General features: G+C 54.0%; 1 protein-coding gene across 9 annotated transcripts in view; it reads right to left on the bottom strand.

Annotated features, from left to right (window-relative positions):
* Positions 1 to 2,533: 2,533 nt before the first annotated feature.
* The window catches only part of EHMT1 (euchromatic histone lysine methyltransferase 1), a 153,111-nt gene continuing 141,336 nt past the window's right edge, over positions 2,534 to 14,308 (bottom strand). For all 9 annotated transcript variants that reach the window (XM_060608063.2, XM_060608064.2, XM_060608067.2 and 6 more), the window contains 6 exons: positions 13,708 to 13,785; positions 12,829 to 12,944; positions 11,540 to 11,626; positions 11,040 to 11,118; positions 4,001 to 4,176; positions 2,534 to 3,821 (listed from right to left, as the gene is read on the bottom strand). In XM_060608063.2, coding sequence (XP_060464046.1) covers positions 3,644 to 3,821; positions 4,001 to 4,176; positions 11,040 to 11,118; positions 11,540 to 11,626; positions 12,829 to 12,944; positions 13,708 to 13,785 — 714 coding nt within the window. In that variant the 3' untranslated portion in view covers positions 2,534 to 3,643. The remainder of the gene's footprint in view (positions 3,822 to 4,000; positions 4,177 to 11,039; positions 11,119 to 11,539; positions 11,627 to 12,828; positions 12,945 to 13,707; positions 13,786 to 14,308) is intronic.

Here is a 14,308-nt window from a genome sequence, read left to right as displayed (position 1 = left end):
ACTGAGCAAGAGAAGCTAGAAAAAAGAGTCATATGCTGCATGGATCCATTCACATGAAGTTCTGCAATGGAAAAAAACCAATCCAATCTATGGTGAAAGAAACCTGAACAGGAAATGCCTCTCGGAAGTGGGAACCAGCTGGGAAGAACACAGAAACTTGCCAGGTGACGGGAAAGGCCTATTCTCTGGGGAGGGAAGGGTTACGTGGGGAAAGCGGTCTGTCAAAACCCGCTGTGCTGTACAAACAAGACGCATGCACTTCACCATGTGAAAACCATCCCTCAATTCTTAGAATCTTCAATTCATACCAGACACCAAGTAAATCCCACCTAGATTCCAGAGCTAAACTTAAACTTACGTTCAGCATGGGTACAAAGCTACGATGTATAGAGTTCACACAAATCGGTAAGGGAAATACGAACACCACAATGAAATTTTCACCAAGGTAGTACACACAAGAGGAAAAACCGGTCTGCAACAACCAAGTAAGTGCAAAATGTAATGCTTTGAGGCATCACGTTGCTCTGGATAATTAGAAAAAGTAGGAAGTAGGACAATGGTGCATGCAAGGTGTGTGAAAACATGCCCTCTTGGTGGAGGTAAAGGCTGGGGTTTTGCGGATCACTTCCCAAGTGGACACCAGGGACGCCCTCTGACCCCTTCTCTAAGAGAACACCAGCGGAGTGAAGGGTGGCACACAAGCGCCACAGTCCCTGGTGGAGACTGGAAACATCCATGCGTACGTCAGCAAGGACCTAACCGCGGTGTGGTCCCCAGAGGAGTCACAGACAGGACACAGCCGAGGGGAGGGCATGGTGTGCTCCCTGAAGCAGGCAGGGAGGCTGAGAAAAGGCGTTTCTGGCGGGTTTCTCGGTTTCTCTCTAGTTCTCATGTGCTGTTTTGATTTTGGCAATGACAAGGAGGACTTCTCCAGAGAGAACTACCCACCCCACCACACCCCCCCGAGCCACATGCCCACACCCACGCTTACAGATTGTACCCTGCTGGCGCAGAGACCCCACAAGCCTCTCTGGGCCCAACCCTGAGCCCTGCCCACAACTGGTTTAGGGACAGCCACAGCGGATGCTGATGGGAGTCTCTAGGACCAAGCAGGAAACAGCAGCCCAGGGCACAAACTTTAGGCTCCCCAAAGCCAAGCCGCCCTGTGCAGGCTCATTTTATTTAATGTTTATTTTTGAGAGAGACAGAGCATGAACAGGAGAGGGGCAGAGAGAAAGGGAGACACAGAATCTGAAGCAGGCTCCAGGCTCTGAGCTGTCAGCACAGAGCCCGACATGGGGCTCAAATCCACAAACCGCGAGATCACTAACTGAGCCAAAGTCAGGTGCTTAACCGACTGAGCCACCCAGGCTCCCTGTACGCTCCTTTTAGATGGTCAGGACTTGCTGTCATGGGGTCTGGTGGGTGGGAGGGTGGTGGGGTCTACTCACCCCACAGGCCTCCCTAACACAGCAGCAGTTTTCGACAAGACTGGATCCTGACTCGACAGATACCTCTGCACACCCAGCATCTAACCCGGTGCACAGGACAATCACCAAAGTGCAAACGACCTTAGCTGACTGCAAGGTAAGGAGCTTAGAACCCAAGGGGGTGAGGACTGTGCTGGGGCAAGGGCCACAAAAGGTTGGTGGGGTCCACGAGGCCTGAAATCCAAGCTCCAGGTGGACCCCCTGCCCCTCCCCTCCCCCCCACTGCCTCTGGGATGAGGCCTCCTGTGGGCCCACTGTCCCGAACCCTCCCGGGCCACTGCCCCAGCCCAGCCCCCGCTCAAGGCACCACCCAGAGGAGAAAGACAAGCCTGGGGAGCCAACCCAAGCCCTCCTGGAAGAAGGGGCGTCGTCTTTCTATAGGATCAGCACCATCTCTGTCCCACTTGGGTCACGGGTGCTCACGTACACCCAGGCCTGTAGTCACCTTCCTGGTGGTGACACGGCTGGACCAAGGGCCCCAAGGGAAGGCATCCTACCTGGGCTATTCACAATGTGCAGGAGAGCGGTTACTCTTCCAGATAAATGTCTGAAAGTGTCTAACTGGATGACTTCCACGTATTAAAAAACCCAAACACTCAAGCTATTTCTTGTTGAGTTTACAGGTGCCCGGGTGAAGGCCAGCCCTGCACAGGACACAGGGCTCCTGCTGAGGGGCAGAGGCCGTGGCTGGCTGGCAGGAAGAAACGGCTCCAGTCTCATCGCGCTCAAATGCAGATCTGATTAGGGATTCTGGGCACTTACCTGGTGCTTACGCCCATCAGCCTCCAGAAAGATACCTGGGCCTCAGTGCCTGGTGCTGGTCGTACAAAGGCACGCACACACACAGGCATGCACACACACTCTGCACTTGTCTGCCTGGGGCGGATGCAGGTAGCGTCCTCTTCAGAGACAGGCTGTGCTGACAAGGAAGGTGTGTGCCGCCTGCTCGGACCCGGGCCGCGTGTGAGCCCGCGAGCACCCCAGAGGGAGCACGGGTGTTTGGCAGAAACCAGCTGAAACATGGCATCATAATAAAAACCTCCTTTAAAGTACTTCTTTTTTTTTTATTGATTTCATTGAAAACAGAACAAGAAATGGTCTGAGCCAAAAGACTGCTCTTAAAACTGTCAAAAACATTTTAACAGAAAAAAATAAACATGACTGCATCATGAATGTTTTAGAAGAGCCGCACAAAAACCCCACTGCTACTGCACTAATTACAGTATTTAAAAAAGTATATGCCAAAAAAAAGTATATGACCTGGCAGGCCGTCACACAAAAGGTGATGGCAAATTTATTCCACGACAAGACTAACGTTTTAAAAAAAGTTTTTTCCTGCATTTTATTCTAAAATCACTTTGTTCTCTTTATACAGTTGATAGTTTATTTTCACATGGTGAGTAGAAACCACACCAGAATCAGCACCGTTGTCTGTGTTTTGTGTTTTTATTTGTCCTAATGTTCAATAACGGTAGAAAATAAATCAGTTTATTCATCATAGCATGTGGTTTAAAAATCAACAGAAGGCGCCAGCATTGCTGCGCTGGCGGGGCCGGTGCGGGGTCCTCCTCGGGCCATGGCCCTCCTGCACCCGCCAGACCGCTTCCTCAGAAAGAAATGCATTAGAGGTCTGATATATAGGACTAGATATAGGACTTCTTTAAAAAGCAAACAAACGTTTTCTCCAAAGTCAGTGACGGCTTGGCCCTGACCTCTCCTAGGTCGAGGTGGGGACGGCATCTGCGCGGTGCCCAGAACTGGCACCAGCCACGCAGGCCTCGTGCAGGCAGGTCTAACGGAGCAGCTCGAGGGTGATGGTGTCTTCGGCAGGTGCCACGCAGGGAGCCTGGGCTGACCGGGCTTTGCCAACAAGCCCCACGGTGGAACAGGAACCAGGGGAGTTGAGGGGGAACGGGAAACGTGGAAACGACAAAACCATCATCAGAAACTCACAAGGTCACGCCAGCGCGGATTCCCAGAGTGTTCCAAAGCGCCCGCCCCCAGCCCGGAGGCAGCCACGCTGGGGCCTCGCAGCCACGGCCCAGGTCCCTCCAGCCCCAGGTCGGAGCCCTCGGGTGTTGTGTGCGTTTCGCCTTCCTCTCCAACCTCAGTGTGAACGGCACCGACGCTCGGCGCCCCAGGCCGGCTGCTGCTCATAGGGGGTCAGCGGTGGAGGAGCTGGTGTCGGGCAGGCCGTTCTCCTGGCCGTCCTGGGCGGCGCTGGCCTGCCGCTGCGCCGCGGCCGTGCTGGAGTGCCGGCACTTGGGGGAGCCACATCGGCAGCTGAACAGCTTGCCTTTGATGTCCCAGAAGCGCTCCCCGTAGTCAAACCTGGGGAGACAGCAGAGCTAAGGGTGCATCCAGGCCCCACACCGCCTGGGGGCAGGCCAGCCCGAGCGAGTGGTCTGGAGACACAGGAGGCCACCGGGGGTAAGTCTGCACTGGGTGGCACACGGATGCACCCCGGAAGGTCCCAGACCCGGCCAGCCCCTGGGGACCACGGCACCTACCCCAGCTGCTCCCCAGCCTCAATCAGGCGGGTGCTGAAGAAGGCAATCCTGGGAAAGCGCAGGTCCTGGTGTGACATAAACACGCGCACGGGCACCAGGTTGGGCTCGCAGTGATGGTTGATGAAGCGGCTGACGTTCCCGTAGAACCGCGCGTCAATGCAGTACACCTCACCATCCTAGTGGGCGGGAAGGAGAGCGGGGAGCTCGCGCAGGAGTCTGCAGACCGTGGGCAGAGGTGCGCCCCCAGAGCAGGGACGCAGGAGGCCTCCGTGCCTTGGGGAGGCGGCCTGCTCCATATGCCTCCTGGCCAGTCGGGCTGCACAGGGCACACGTGGATCATCTGATGCTCTGACGCCACCAGTACCAGGAGGAAGGAGGCGGGCGATGGGAACCACAGGGGCGGCAGAGCCCATCGCAAGCAGGTGCCGGGAGACTCGGAGCGTGCAGGGCAGGTCGGACAGACGGAAGGAAGCGGCACTCGGGCCGAGGGCCGTCAGGTGGCTCCCGAAGGGTGGCTACAGCCACGGAACAGGAACACTGCCATGTCCTGCTAGCCCAGTGGTACAGACAGAAGTCCCACGACCCTGACCCAGCACTCCTCCCATGACAACACGCAGCAGAAGGGATACTGAGCCGACAGTGAGAAAGGGTGCTCGGTTGGGGGCCTGACCTCACCACAGGAGCCCTTTAAGAAGCAGTTTTCTCTGCAAAAACCCAGAGTGCCAGAGGTGGCTAGGGCCTGGAGTCAGAGGGGCCACGTGGCAAGGAATGTGGGTGGCCGGGCACAGCCGGTGAGGAAGTGGGCATCGACCCCAGAACGCAAGGAGCTGAATGCCACACCCACAAAACAGACTGCGGGCACCTCTCCCCAGACACCCCCATCAGCCCCTGGGGCCCCAAGCAGAGAGCCCGGTCACACAATGTCCACAAGGGGAAGCCAGTGAGCACGGACCTTCTCGTGTGGCTGAGTCCCTGGGCACTTGTGATGCAGTGACCACAGGAACCAAGTGTAAAGCGTGGGAGGGAAAACCAGACAGGCACCAAGGAGAAGGGGACCTTCCAGGTGTGCATCCTGCATATGGCAGAGCATTAACCAGAAGCCAGAGGACCCTCAGCGGTCAAGGGAAGACAAAACGGTGGCAGAGACGGGTGGTCTCCATCAACTTTTCTGCCAAACCAAAGGCATACATGCCCCTGACTCAGCAATCCCACCTCCCGGCAGGTCCCAAAGACATGCCGAAGTCCAGAACGATGGCCATGGCACGGATTCTGGCCTCTGCCTCTGGGTGTGACGGACTAGGTCTGCGGGCAAGCCCACCCTGCGCAGCAGGGGAAACCGGGAGCAGAAGCTGTGAGGATCGGGAGCGAGGAGCCGGAGCCCACGACGGCAGAGCGGCGGGTGCACAGGACAGGACGGACGCCAGGGATGTCGCCACCTCAACAGGGGAAGAGCCCGCACTCGAGCCCAGCCGGCCAATTTTAACAGAGCACACGACACACGTCGCAGGAACGCTGGAGCCACCAACAAGTCAGCATGAACAAAGACAAAGAACCGAGGAAGCGGACGCGTTCTGAAGAGAAATGACAATCAACGGAGTCCAGCCCTGAAGTGAAGCAGATGCCGCACGGACACGTGAGGATGTCAGAAGCTCCCTTAGAGCATCCTCGCCACAGGTAAAACAGTATGTTTCTCACCGAGTGAAAATCTCAGAGAAATAGAAATAATAAGAAAGAATGCAATGGAAATTCTCAGTTGCAGTTGCCTGGCTGCTGAGCAGAGCTTTGGGGACCTGGGTGAGGACAACACACGCCCCACACAGTGCCACGTGTGCAGGACAGGAGACGCAACAGCCAAGGCTGAAATCAACCTGAACGTCCCCAAAAGAAGGAGAAGGATCCACACGTGCTCAGAACACGGTGAGCTCTACGCCACAGCAGCACCTCAGAAAAACGGAGGGGGGACCACCTTTTCTGTCAGAAACGTGAGGAGGTGAGACACACACATGGATACTCTTGAGGGCAGGAAAGGAGCACGCAGAACACGCAAGACTTCTGAATATGACCTCGTGCAATCTTTACTTTTAAACCACGTAAATATTTTACATAACTAAAAAACAAATTTTAAAATTCTGGCACTTAATGTGGCACTTGGGTGGCTCAGTTGGTTAAGCGTCGGACTTCGGCTCAGGTCATGATCTCATGGTTCATGGGTTTAAGCCCCACATCAGGCTCTGGGCTGACAGCTCGGAGCCCGGAGCCTGCTTCGGATTCTGTCTCCCTCTCTCTCTGCTCCTCCCTGCTTACACTCTGACTCACTCACACACTCTCTCTCTCTCTCGCTCTCTCTCTCTCAAAAGTAAATAAACATAAAAATGAAATGAAATGAGATGAAATGAGATGAAATGAAATGAAATAAAAATAAAAATAAAAATAAAAATAAAAATAAAAATAAAAATAAAAATAAGATAAAATCTGGAATTGAAAATGAACCGAGACACACAAACATACCTACAACAGCAAACTGGGAGCCCACCCACACGGAGAGACCATCGCGCCAAGTGCTGCGGGCTGGTGCTCGTGTCCTCAGCGGGACATGTTCTAAGACCTCACACACACGCTGCTGCCACGTTAGGGATGCTCCTCTGAAACGAACACGCTAGGAGCCGGGATCTTTACTGTGGAGGACACAAGTATAAGACCAAAGGAGTGGGGAAAACCCAGTGATGTTACATCTGAATGGGAATAGTGACGTGAACACGTCTTTCATAACTTTTATTCTAGAGCTCTGTCCTCTAAAAAATTAGACCAAGGCCAACGGCACCCGGGTGGCAATGAGCGCCTTGGTGTCCTGACTTGGTACCTAAAAATCATCTCCACTGCAAGGACCATGGGCAGCTTAGGGAAGTCTGAGGGCAAATGAGGGAAGCCAGACATAATGGAGCCCAAGGAGGCGAGGCTGGTGTGAACAGGCTCCACGGCCACGGAAAGGGACAGCTCAAGCTTCGGAAAGAATGACGATGACTGGCCAAAACTGAGTACAAAAATTCTGGGAGCCAGTCACATGTGGAGACCCTGACCAAAGCCTTCAGGACATGCAACAGCCCCTTTCCCGTGCTGGGGACAAGCTGCGGGTTCCACACCCACCCCGCCTCAGTCACAGAGCACAAAGTTGGGTCCTCTGCCCACTGGTCTCTGGACCCCATAGCTTCCAATATGCTACCTGCACTTTCCTGGAAACAGGGGCAGGAGAGGTGGGTGTTCAGAAGGTTCTAGAACAGCAAGGAGAGGGAGACCTTGGGGTCTAGGCACAGACCCAGAGCCCAGGGACAGTCCATGCCAGGGAGAAGGCAGGCTACGTGGCAACAGGTGGTCAGACCCTGGAAACATTCTGAAGGCAGAGCCAGAAAGTCTGCTGACACCTTAGACCGTGGGTGGGGAGGGCCCAAGCAGTGGGCACATAGGTCCCTCGGACACAGGAGCAGCCACACTAATGGGGACACAAGGTCTGAGCTGGAGCGGCCCCTGGAGGCTATGGTGTACTCGCAGCCCTTCACACACCAAAATGAATGAGCCACAGAAGCAGGATGAAGGGAGCATCTTGAGGGGCCCAATCTGGTGGGGTGAGGCTGATGAAAGACTGGAAGGTCGGGAGCCACGAGGGCAGCCGCTGGCAGGAGAGACGGGGCTGCCAGAGTGGTGCCCCCAGGAGGGGCTGGGGTCTGGCTCCACCCCCAGACACCAGGGACGAGGACACTGGATGCTGCTCAGATGCCAACGCCCCTAAGTGGTTCAACAGACCGGACATCATCCCAGTCAGATCCCAGCAGCCTCTCCGCACAGACACCCGGCTTCTCAAGCTTACATGGAAATGCAGAGAACCCCAGAGAACTAAAAGGACCTTTAAAAAGGAGCTACCTGGTGTCAATATTTACTCTGAACTGACAGTAGTCAAGAGACAGTGGTATAGCTTTGAGGGTCAGCAGATAAATCAAAGGAACAAAACACAGTTCAGGCACAGACCTACCAGCAGAAGCCTTTCCGGCTGGCTGACTGGCTGGCTGGTCTGGAATAACTGTATATTCACACGGACAAGCAGAAATCTCCAGCCTTATCTGAAACTACATACTCAAGACAGATCATGGATCTAGAAGTTAAAAATATAAAAATTTTAGAAAAAGGAGAAAATCTTCACAACCTTGTGATAGACAAAGATTACTAACAGCACAAAAAGCACTAAACCATAAAAAAAACTATTCTGTTCTACGAAAGACATCATTAAGAAAATGAAGATGCACAGGGGCACCTAGGTAGATCAGTCGGTTAGGGTCCGACTCTCGATTTCAGCTCAGGTCATGATCCCAGGGTCCAGGAGATGGAGACGAGATCAAGCCCGGTGTCTTGGGTTCTCTCTGTCCTTCCGCCACCCGCGCATGTATTTTCACTCTCTCAAAATAAAGAAATAATTTTTTTTTTTTTAAAGAAAAAGAAAATGAAGAAGCACAGGCTAGGAGATAATACAGGTGTCTGACACAGGTCACAAATCAGGAACTGTAAAGAGCCCTTCCAACCCAGTAAGAAAACAAGTAGCCCAATTAAGCGATGGGCAACAAATTTTAAAAACTCGCACACAAAAGAAGACATAAGGAGGCCAATTGGCTGTGAAAAGATGCTCCTGTCAATAATCATCAAGAAAATGCCAAATTAAAATGAGTGTTTGGAACTCTCCTTTGCTGCTGGTGGAAACGTACAGTGGTCCAACCACTTTGGGAAAGTGCTTGCTCCTTCTTTGTAAGTTATTAAATGTATACTTTTACCAGATGGCAATAATCCCACTCCCAGGAATTACCCAGGGAAATAAAACTCACACCCACAAAAAAACAAGTCTATGAAGATTCACAGTAGGTTTACTCCTAACAGCATAATCTGGAAACATCCAGGTCCATCCACAGTGGTAGCACAACCCAGCATGGGTATTGGTGGGTCACAGGATCTGCCACCACCCGGGTGGCCCACGAAAAGCCAGACAGAGAGGAACACACGCTCTGACTCCACTTCCAGGAAATTCTAACGCAGGACAAACCCACCAGCAGAGACAGACAGTGGCTCTGTGGCCAACCAGGCTGGGGGCATATCGGGGCACAGGTGCCTTTGGGGTAATGTTCCAGATCTTGTCTGTGGGGGTGATTAGGCTGCACACACATTTGTAAAAAACAAAATCACATGCTTAAAGTTCACTGCGTGTAAATTAATTACAATAAAGTTGACCCCAAAGTAAAATGATCAAAAACCTATTAGATAAAACAATACAACAAACGATCTACAGGATCCCACCACAGAACACCATCAAACATTACTGGGGGTAACTGAAGACGACAAACAAGTGGAGTGATACACCCTAGAAAAGAAGGTGGCAAGACCCTCAGTGACCCCTAACTGGGTCACGGGTTAAACCACCCTAATGAAATCCCTACAGGGGTTCTGCAGAACTTGTCAAGCTGATTCTAAAACTTATATAGAAACTGAAGGAAACCAAGAAGATCAAGACACTCCCAAAGACCCCAGCATCAGAGGACGTAAACTAGGATGATTAATGTGGCACAGCCCAGCCAAGACAGTCGTGGACACAGGGAAGCCCCAGGCACACAAGGACACTGCGTTATGACAAAAGCTGCACTACTGAGCAGTGGAGAAAAGGGTGATCTTCTCAACAAATGGTCCTAAGTCAGGCAGATACAGATATGGGGGGAAAAAAAAAGCTTAACCCTACAGTAAAGTGACTATATACCTACATGTAGAGGCCGAGTGTAACTTCTGGGGAATAGCACAGATGTGTATCTTTTGATCACCCTTTAAAACACCTTGGCTTTACTGGGACGTTACAAAACCCCACAATACGTAGGAAGAAGCTGATAAACTGGACTGCACTAAAAATAACTTCCAGAGAGCTTGGGTGGCTCAGTCAGTCAAGTGTCCGACTCTTTGGTTTTGGCTCAGGTCATGATCTCATGGTTCATGGGATCAAGCCCTGTGTCAGACCTTCGCTGACAGCACAGAGACTGCTTGGGATTCTCTCTCTCTCTCTCTCTCTCTCTCTCTAAAACAAAAAAAAAAGCACTTCCATTCGCTAAAAGGCATCATTAGGAACTAAACAAGCCACAGACAGAAAAGGTCCACGACACACAAATGTCCAAAAGAGCATCTGACCCAGAACACATAAAGAACTGCTACAAACCATAAAAGGCAAACAGCTCAACAGATGAGGAAAGGCACAAGACCGAGGAAGAAGCACAAAGAGGATCTGGGGGCGGGGCATGGCTCACTGCACCGTGCACACATGATGGGGTCACTGGGGCGCCCCAGAAGTCTTGGGGTAGGGGTGTGGGGCAGTGCCCATGCACTGCAACCTCCCAGGATGTAGGTTTCTCTTCGTGAAACACAGATCTCACATGCCTGGCTCTCGGAAAGCCACCTGCAGGGCAGGGCTGGGGTGGGCACGGCAGGAAGGTCCGGGCCTGGCTCAGTCCTCATCCACAGGGCAGCTACTCGGGACTCTGGCTAGAGAGCCCCATGTCCCCACTTCTACCCTGACTGCTTCTGTAAGTTCTTAAACAGGAAAGTCACAAACCGAAAACAACACAGGTACCAGGGTAGGGCAAGGACAGCATGAGGTTGCCTCCAAAAGTCCCCGGAAGCCTGGATCCTGGAGTGAAGACCAGGGTCCAACTACTGTCCCCACAACCAGGAGAGCAGCTGGGACACACATGCAACCCCTGATGCCTCACGCAAGTCTTGCTCCCACTTTGCCTGTCACCGTGAGCCCCCTGCCCTCTGACGGCCATGGGCTCTAATCCCATGAGCAGCGGGGCTTCAGAGGGCTGGTGCATCCGAGCTCAGCACCTTCGGGAGAGGCAGACTACTCTCTGCACGAGCCCAGAGGCCTCCTGAGCGCAGAGCGGGCCGGTGTGAGCGAGCCTCCTTACCACTCCCATGCTGCACACTTGCAATCTGCTCTACACCCCAACCCCTCCAAACACATTACCTTATTGTCAAGATCAAAGAGGTAAGAGTCTTCTTCCCGAACATCAGCTTCCGAGTCAGAGATGAGCTCTCCCACATACCTGCGGGAAGCAAGACGCGCGTGAGAACACCAGACAGCACTGCCTTGCCCCTGATGGCAGGATGGGTTGCACAGCAGCCATGGTGGGGCCCTCTAAACTGTCGCCAAGCATTTTGGAAAATTTTGCCAGGGACTGAGCTGGGATTTAACTTCAGGACCCAGAAAAGGGCGACACAGAAACCCCTTCTCTGACCAGGGATCCACAGTGACCCTACCCTGGAAACCACTGAATGGTACCATCTTGAATGAGCCATGACCTGATAAGAGCCTAAGTGCAAGCAGAAAGCCAAGGAGGTAGGTGAGGGGTGGAGACAACATGAACTTGGTTTTCAGGGATACCCGCAAGTCCCAGGCACAGCTCTGCTGTCCACAAAACGGCAGAGGCAGCCGGCAGCCCTGGGGCGACCCAGGCACTCACTTACTCGCAGACGAAGGTGCCCAGGGGGATGTCCTGCAGGGACCGCACGCCCCAGCCCATGTTCTGTGTCCGGTAGAGCTGCAGCCTCGCCCTGGAAAACAGGGTCAGCCACTCACTGCCAAGTTCCCCAAAGCTCAGCTCACATGCAGATTACACTGCCAGCCACAGCAGCACACAGAGTGGAAGATACTGCCTTCTTAACTGGAGAGCACCTCAGAGCTTCACGTTCAAAGAAGCAGCGACTCTCGCACTGATGTCCACGGTGCGCACTCAGTCAGTGCAAGATGGCCTCAGAACTGGGCCCGAATGCCAGCGCATGGAGCACAGCCCCTCGCCCTCCCATTCCTTCATCTGAACACAGGGATAGGTCTAGCCAAGCCTCTAGGCTGTGATGACGGGCAAAGGGGCTAACGCCCGGCATGCCCCTCAGGGTAGATGGGGAGCTCTCCCAGGCCCAGGGCCATGGGGACCCACCTGCCCCTTGGTGTGTCCAGGGGTCCTGGGGACGAAGGGCACATCTGTCCTCCCCCAGAGGATGTCCTGTCAACAGGGGACAGGGACGTGTGGGCTGGTCAGAAGCACTCTCTGGCTGCTGATACTGTGACACTAGACTGATGTCATACATAAATCCCCTTCACAGCTGAGAGGGCGGAAAGAGGTCTTCTAATTCTCAAGCTCGTGTACAGAGGAAAGGCTCACGGCCAGGGGACGCTCAGGTAACGGGTCCGAGCCTGGCCAGTGCAAAGGGTGCTGGCCAGACCTCACTGGACCGAGTACCCCGAGTGTCTTAAAAACAAGGCACCCACGTGGTCTGAAATGTTTTGTACCAGAACACCATCACACTGTCGCTGTTAGAGACACGCAGACAGCACGGGATGTTTCAGAAATGGCTTGAGTATTAAAATAAAACAGTAGTGGCCCTAACAGTTGCTGTGTGCACGTTAACTGGGAGACAGAGGCAGTGCTCACACCAAGCCTGTCTCCCAGCCCCAGCTCAGTGGGCCTCACCCACAACTGAGCTGCTTGGAAGCAGGACTCTCATGTTATTTACTCCAGCCTGTAAAAGGCCAGAGGACACGGGACTCAGAGGAGACAGCACCTCTTCATCTCTACTGTGCACATGCAGATGCACTTGAACACACTGTGCCCCTGTCTGTATGGAATACACGTAAATACAATGAACTTCGTGAGAAACCAGAATCACTTTCAAACTTGGAAAACAGACCTGACATCACTCTACCGAAGGGCTTAAAATCCTGCACCCAGGGAGGGGCTCCCGGGGCTCACGCTCACCTGAGACCGTTCTGCACGACGCGGTTCCGGCAGCTCCTCCAGCAGGAACAGGCGTGGTTGCACTCAAAGATCAAGGGCGGCTCCGCCATATTGAACTCCGGCAGGAGCCGGCCGTCCTGGGGACAGACGTGCAGTCAGGACCGAGCACGGCTCGCCACTCAATGCTAAATAAACTGACACCAACACAGTTTTACAAACTAAAAACCTTATTATGAAAACGAGGGTTTCTGGTCAAACTTCGTAGCTGGGTAAGAGCATAAAGTTACATGTTCGTGCTTTGGATGGGAAGCATCAAAGCAGGAGTCCACACCTGCCGTGGTCGGCCTCCCTCCTTCTCCCTGAACTCACTCAGCCTCAGCAAGGCCACCAGCCCATAGGCCTCTCCGCCTCCTTCAAGGGGTCGGTGCCCCCTGGACCACTGCTCACTCTCGGCCTTGCAGCCCACAGGACCACAGCCATGACGGGGACCTGGCCACTTGTCGCCCGCCAAGCCATCAGGCGACACACCAGGGCCATTCTGAACACTGAGAACTTTCCTCAGAATGCTTGCCCTTGCTCACCTTCGGCACAGCCATGCCTCGCTAAGAACACGCACCCCAGCCCCAGGCCCGTGCCCCTTTCCTTACAAGGTGACTTTGGAGACAACCGTCTGCCATGGTCTCCCCTCTAAGCCTGTGTCTCATCCCCACCCCAGGACACTCTGGCTTCCACCCCCACCGATGACCTCTGAACTCTCAACTCCAAGAGCATTTAAGTTTCTTATGTCGGATGCTGGCCTTCAGAGCCCTCTCCTCATCTCCCCAGCTGCCCCAGCCCGGCTGGGCACCGTCCTGGGTCGGAGGGGACTCACCGCACAGCGCGCCCCAGCCGCAGGCTCACCTTGTCGTACCAGCAGCGCATGCTGAGCTGGCCACACATACAGTTGCTGGAAGAGCAGTCGTCAATGCACACGCAGTACTGTGGGGAGACCGTGCGTCACACGGGAGAGCTGTTCTCTGCTCACAGCCTCACGAGTCTCAAAACCACCCCTCTACCTGACACGTGCTTTCTGAAAGCCACGCCCGTGCGGAAGAAAGGTGACTGGCCCTAACGTCTCCATTCTCAGGGACACCGGGCGGTGTGCAGCCCTGAGGAAGAGGGCACGTGGGCAGAAGAGAACACCCAGCCTCTAAGACACTGCCAGCCTGCACAAGGGGCTCTGGAAGAAGAGCCTTCAGGAAGGAGAAGAGGAGGGGGTGGTCAGACGTGCGGGGCCATGAGACAGGGACACGTGAAGGAAATCCTGCCAGGCTTGCACTTGAGGCCAGACGCTGCCCAACAGGGAAAGGCAGAGTGCCGAGCCACGGTCCAGCCCTGAGGGCACACATCTCACTTCAGCAGGAGCCAGGCCCCTCAAGGCACAGGACGGGCTCCTCGCTCTAGCGTGGCCCACAAACTACCAATCACTACCATCATCCAGGGGATGCTCGGCACTGCCCTG

The sequence above is a fragment of the Panthera onca genome, chromosome D4 (assembly GCF_046562875.1).
Source record: "Panthera onca isolate mPanOnc1 chromosome D4, mPanOnc1 haplotype 2, whole genome shotgun sequence".
Taxonomy (NCBI): domain Eukaryota; kingdom Metazoa; phylum Chordata; class Mammalia; order Carnivora; family Felidae; genus Panthera; species Panthera onca.
Note: the sequence above shows the minus strand (reverse complement) of the source record. Positions and strands in the feature narration are given on the sequence as shown.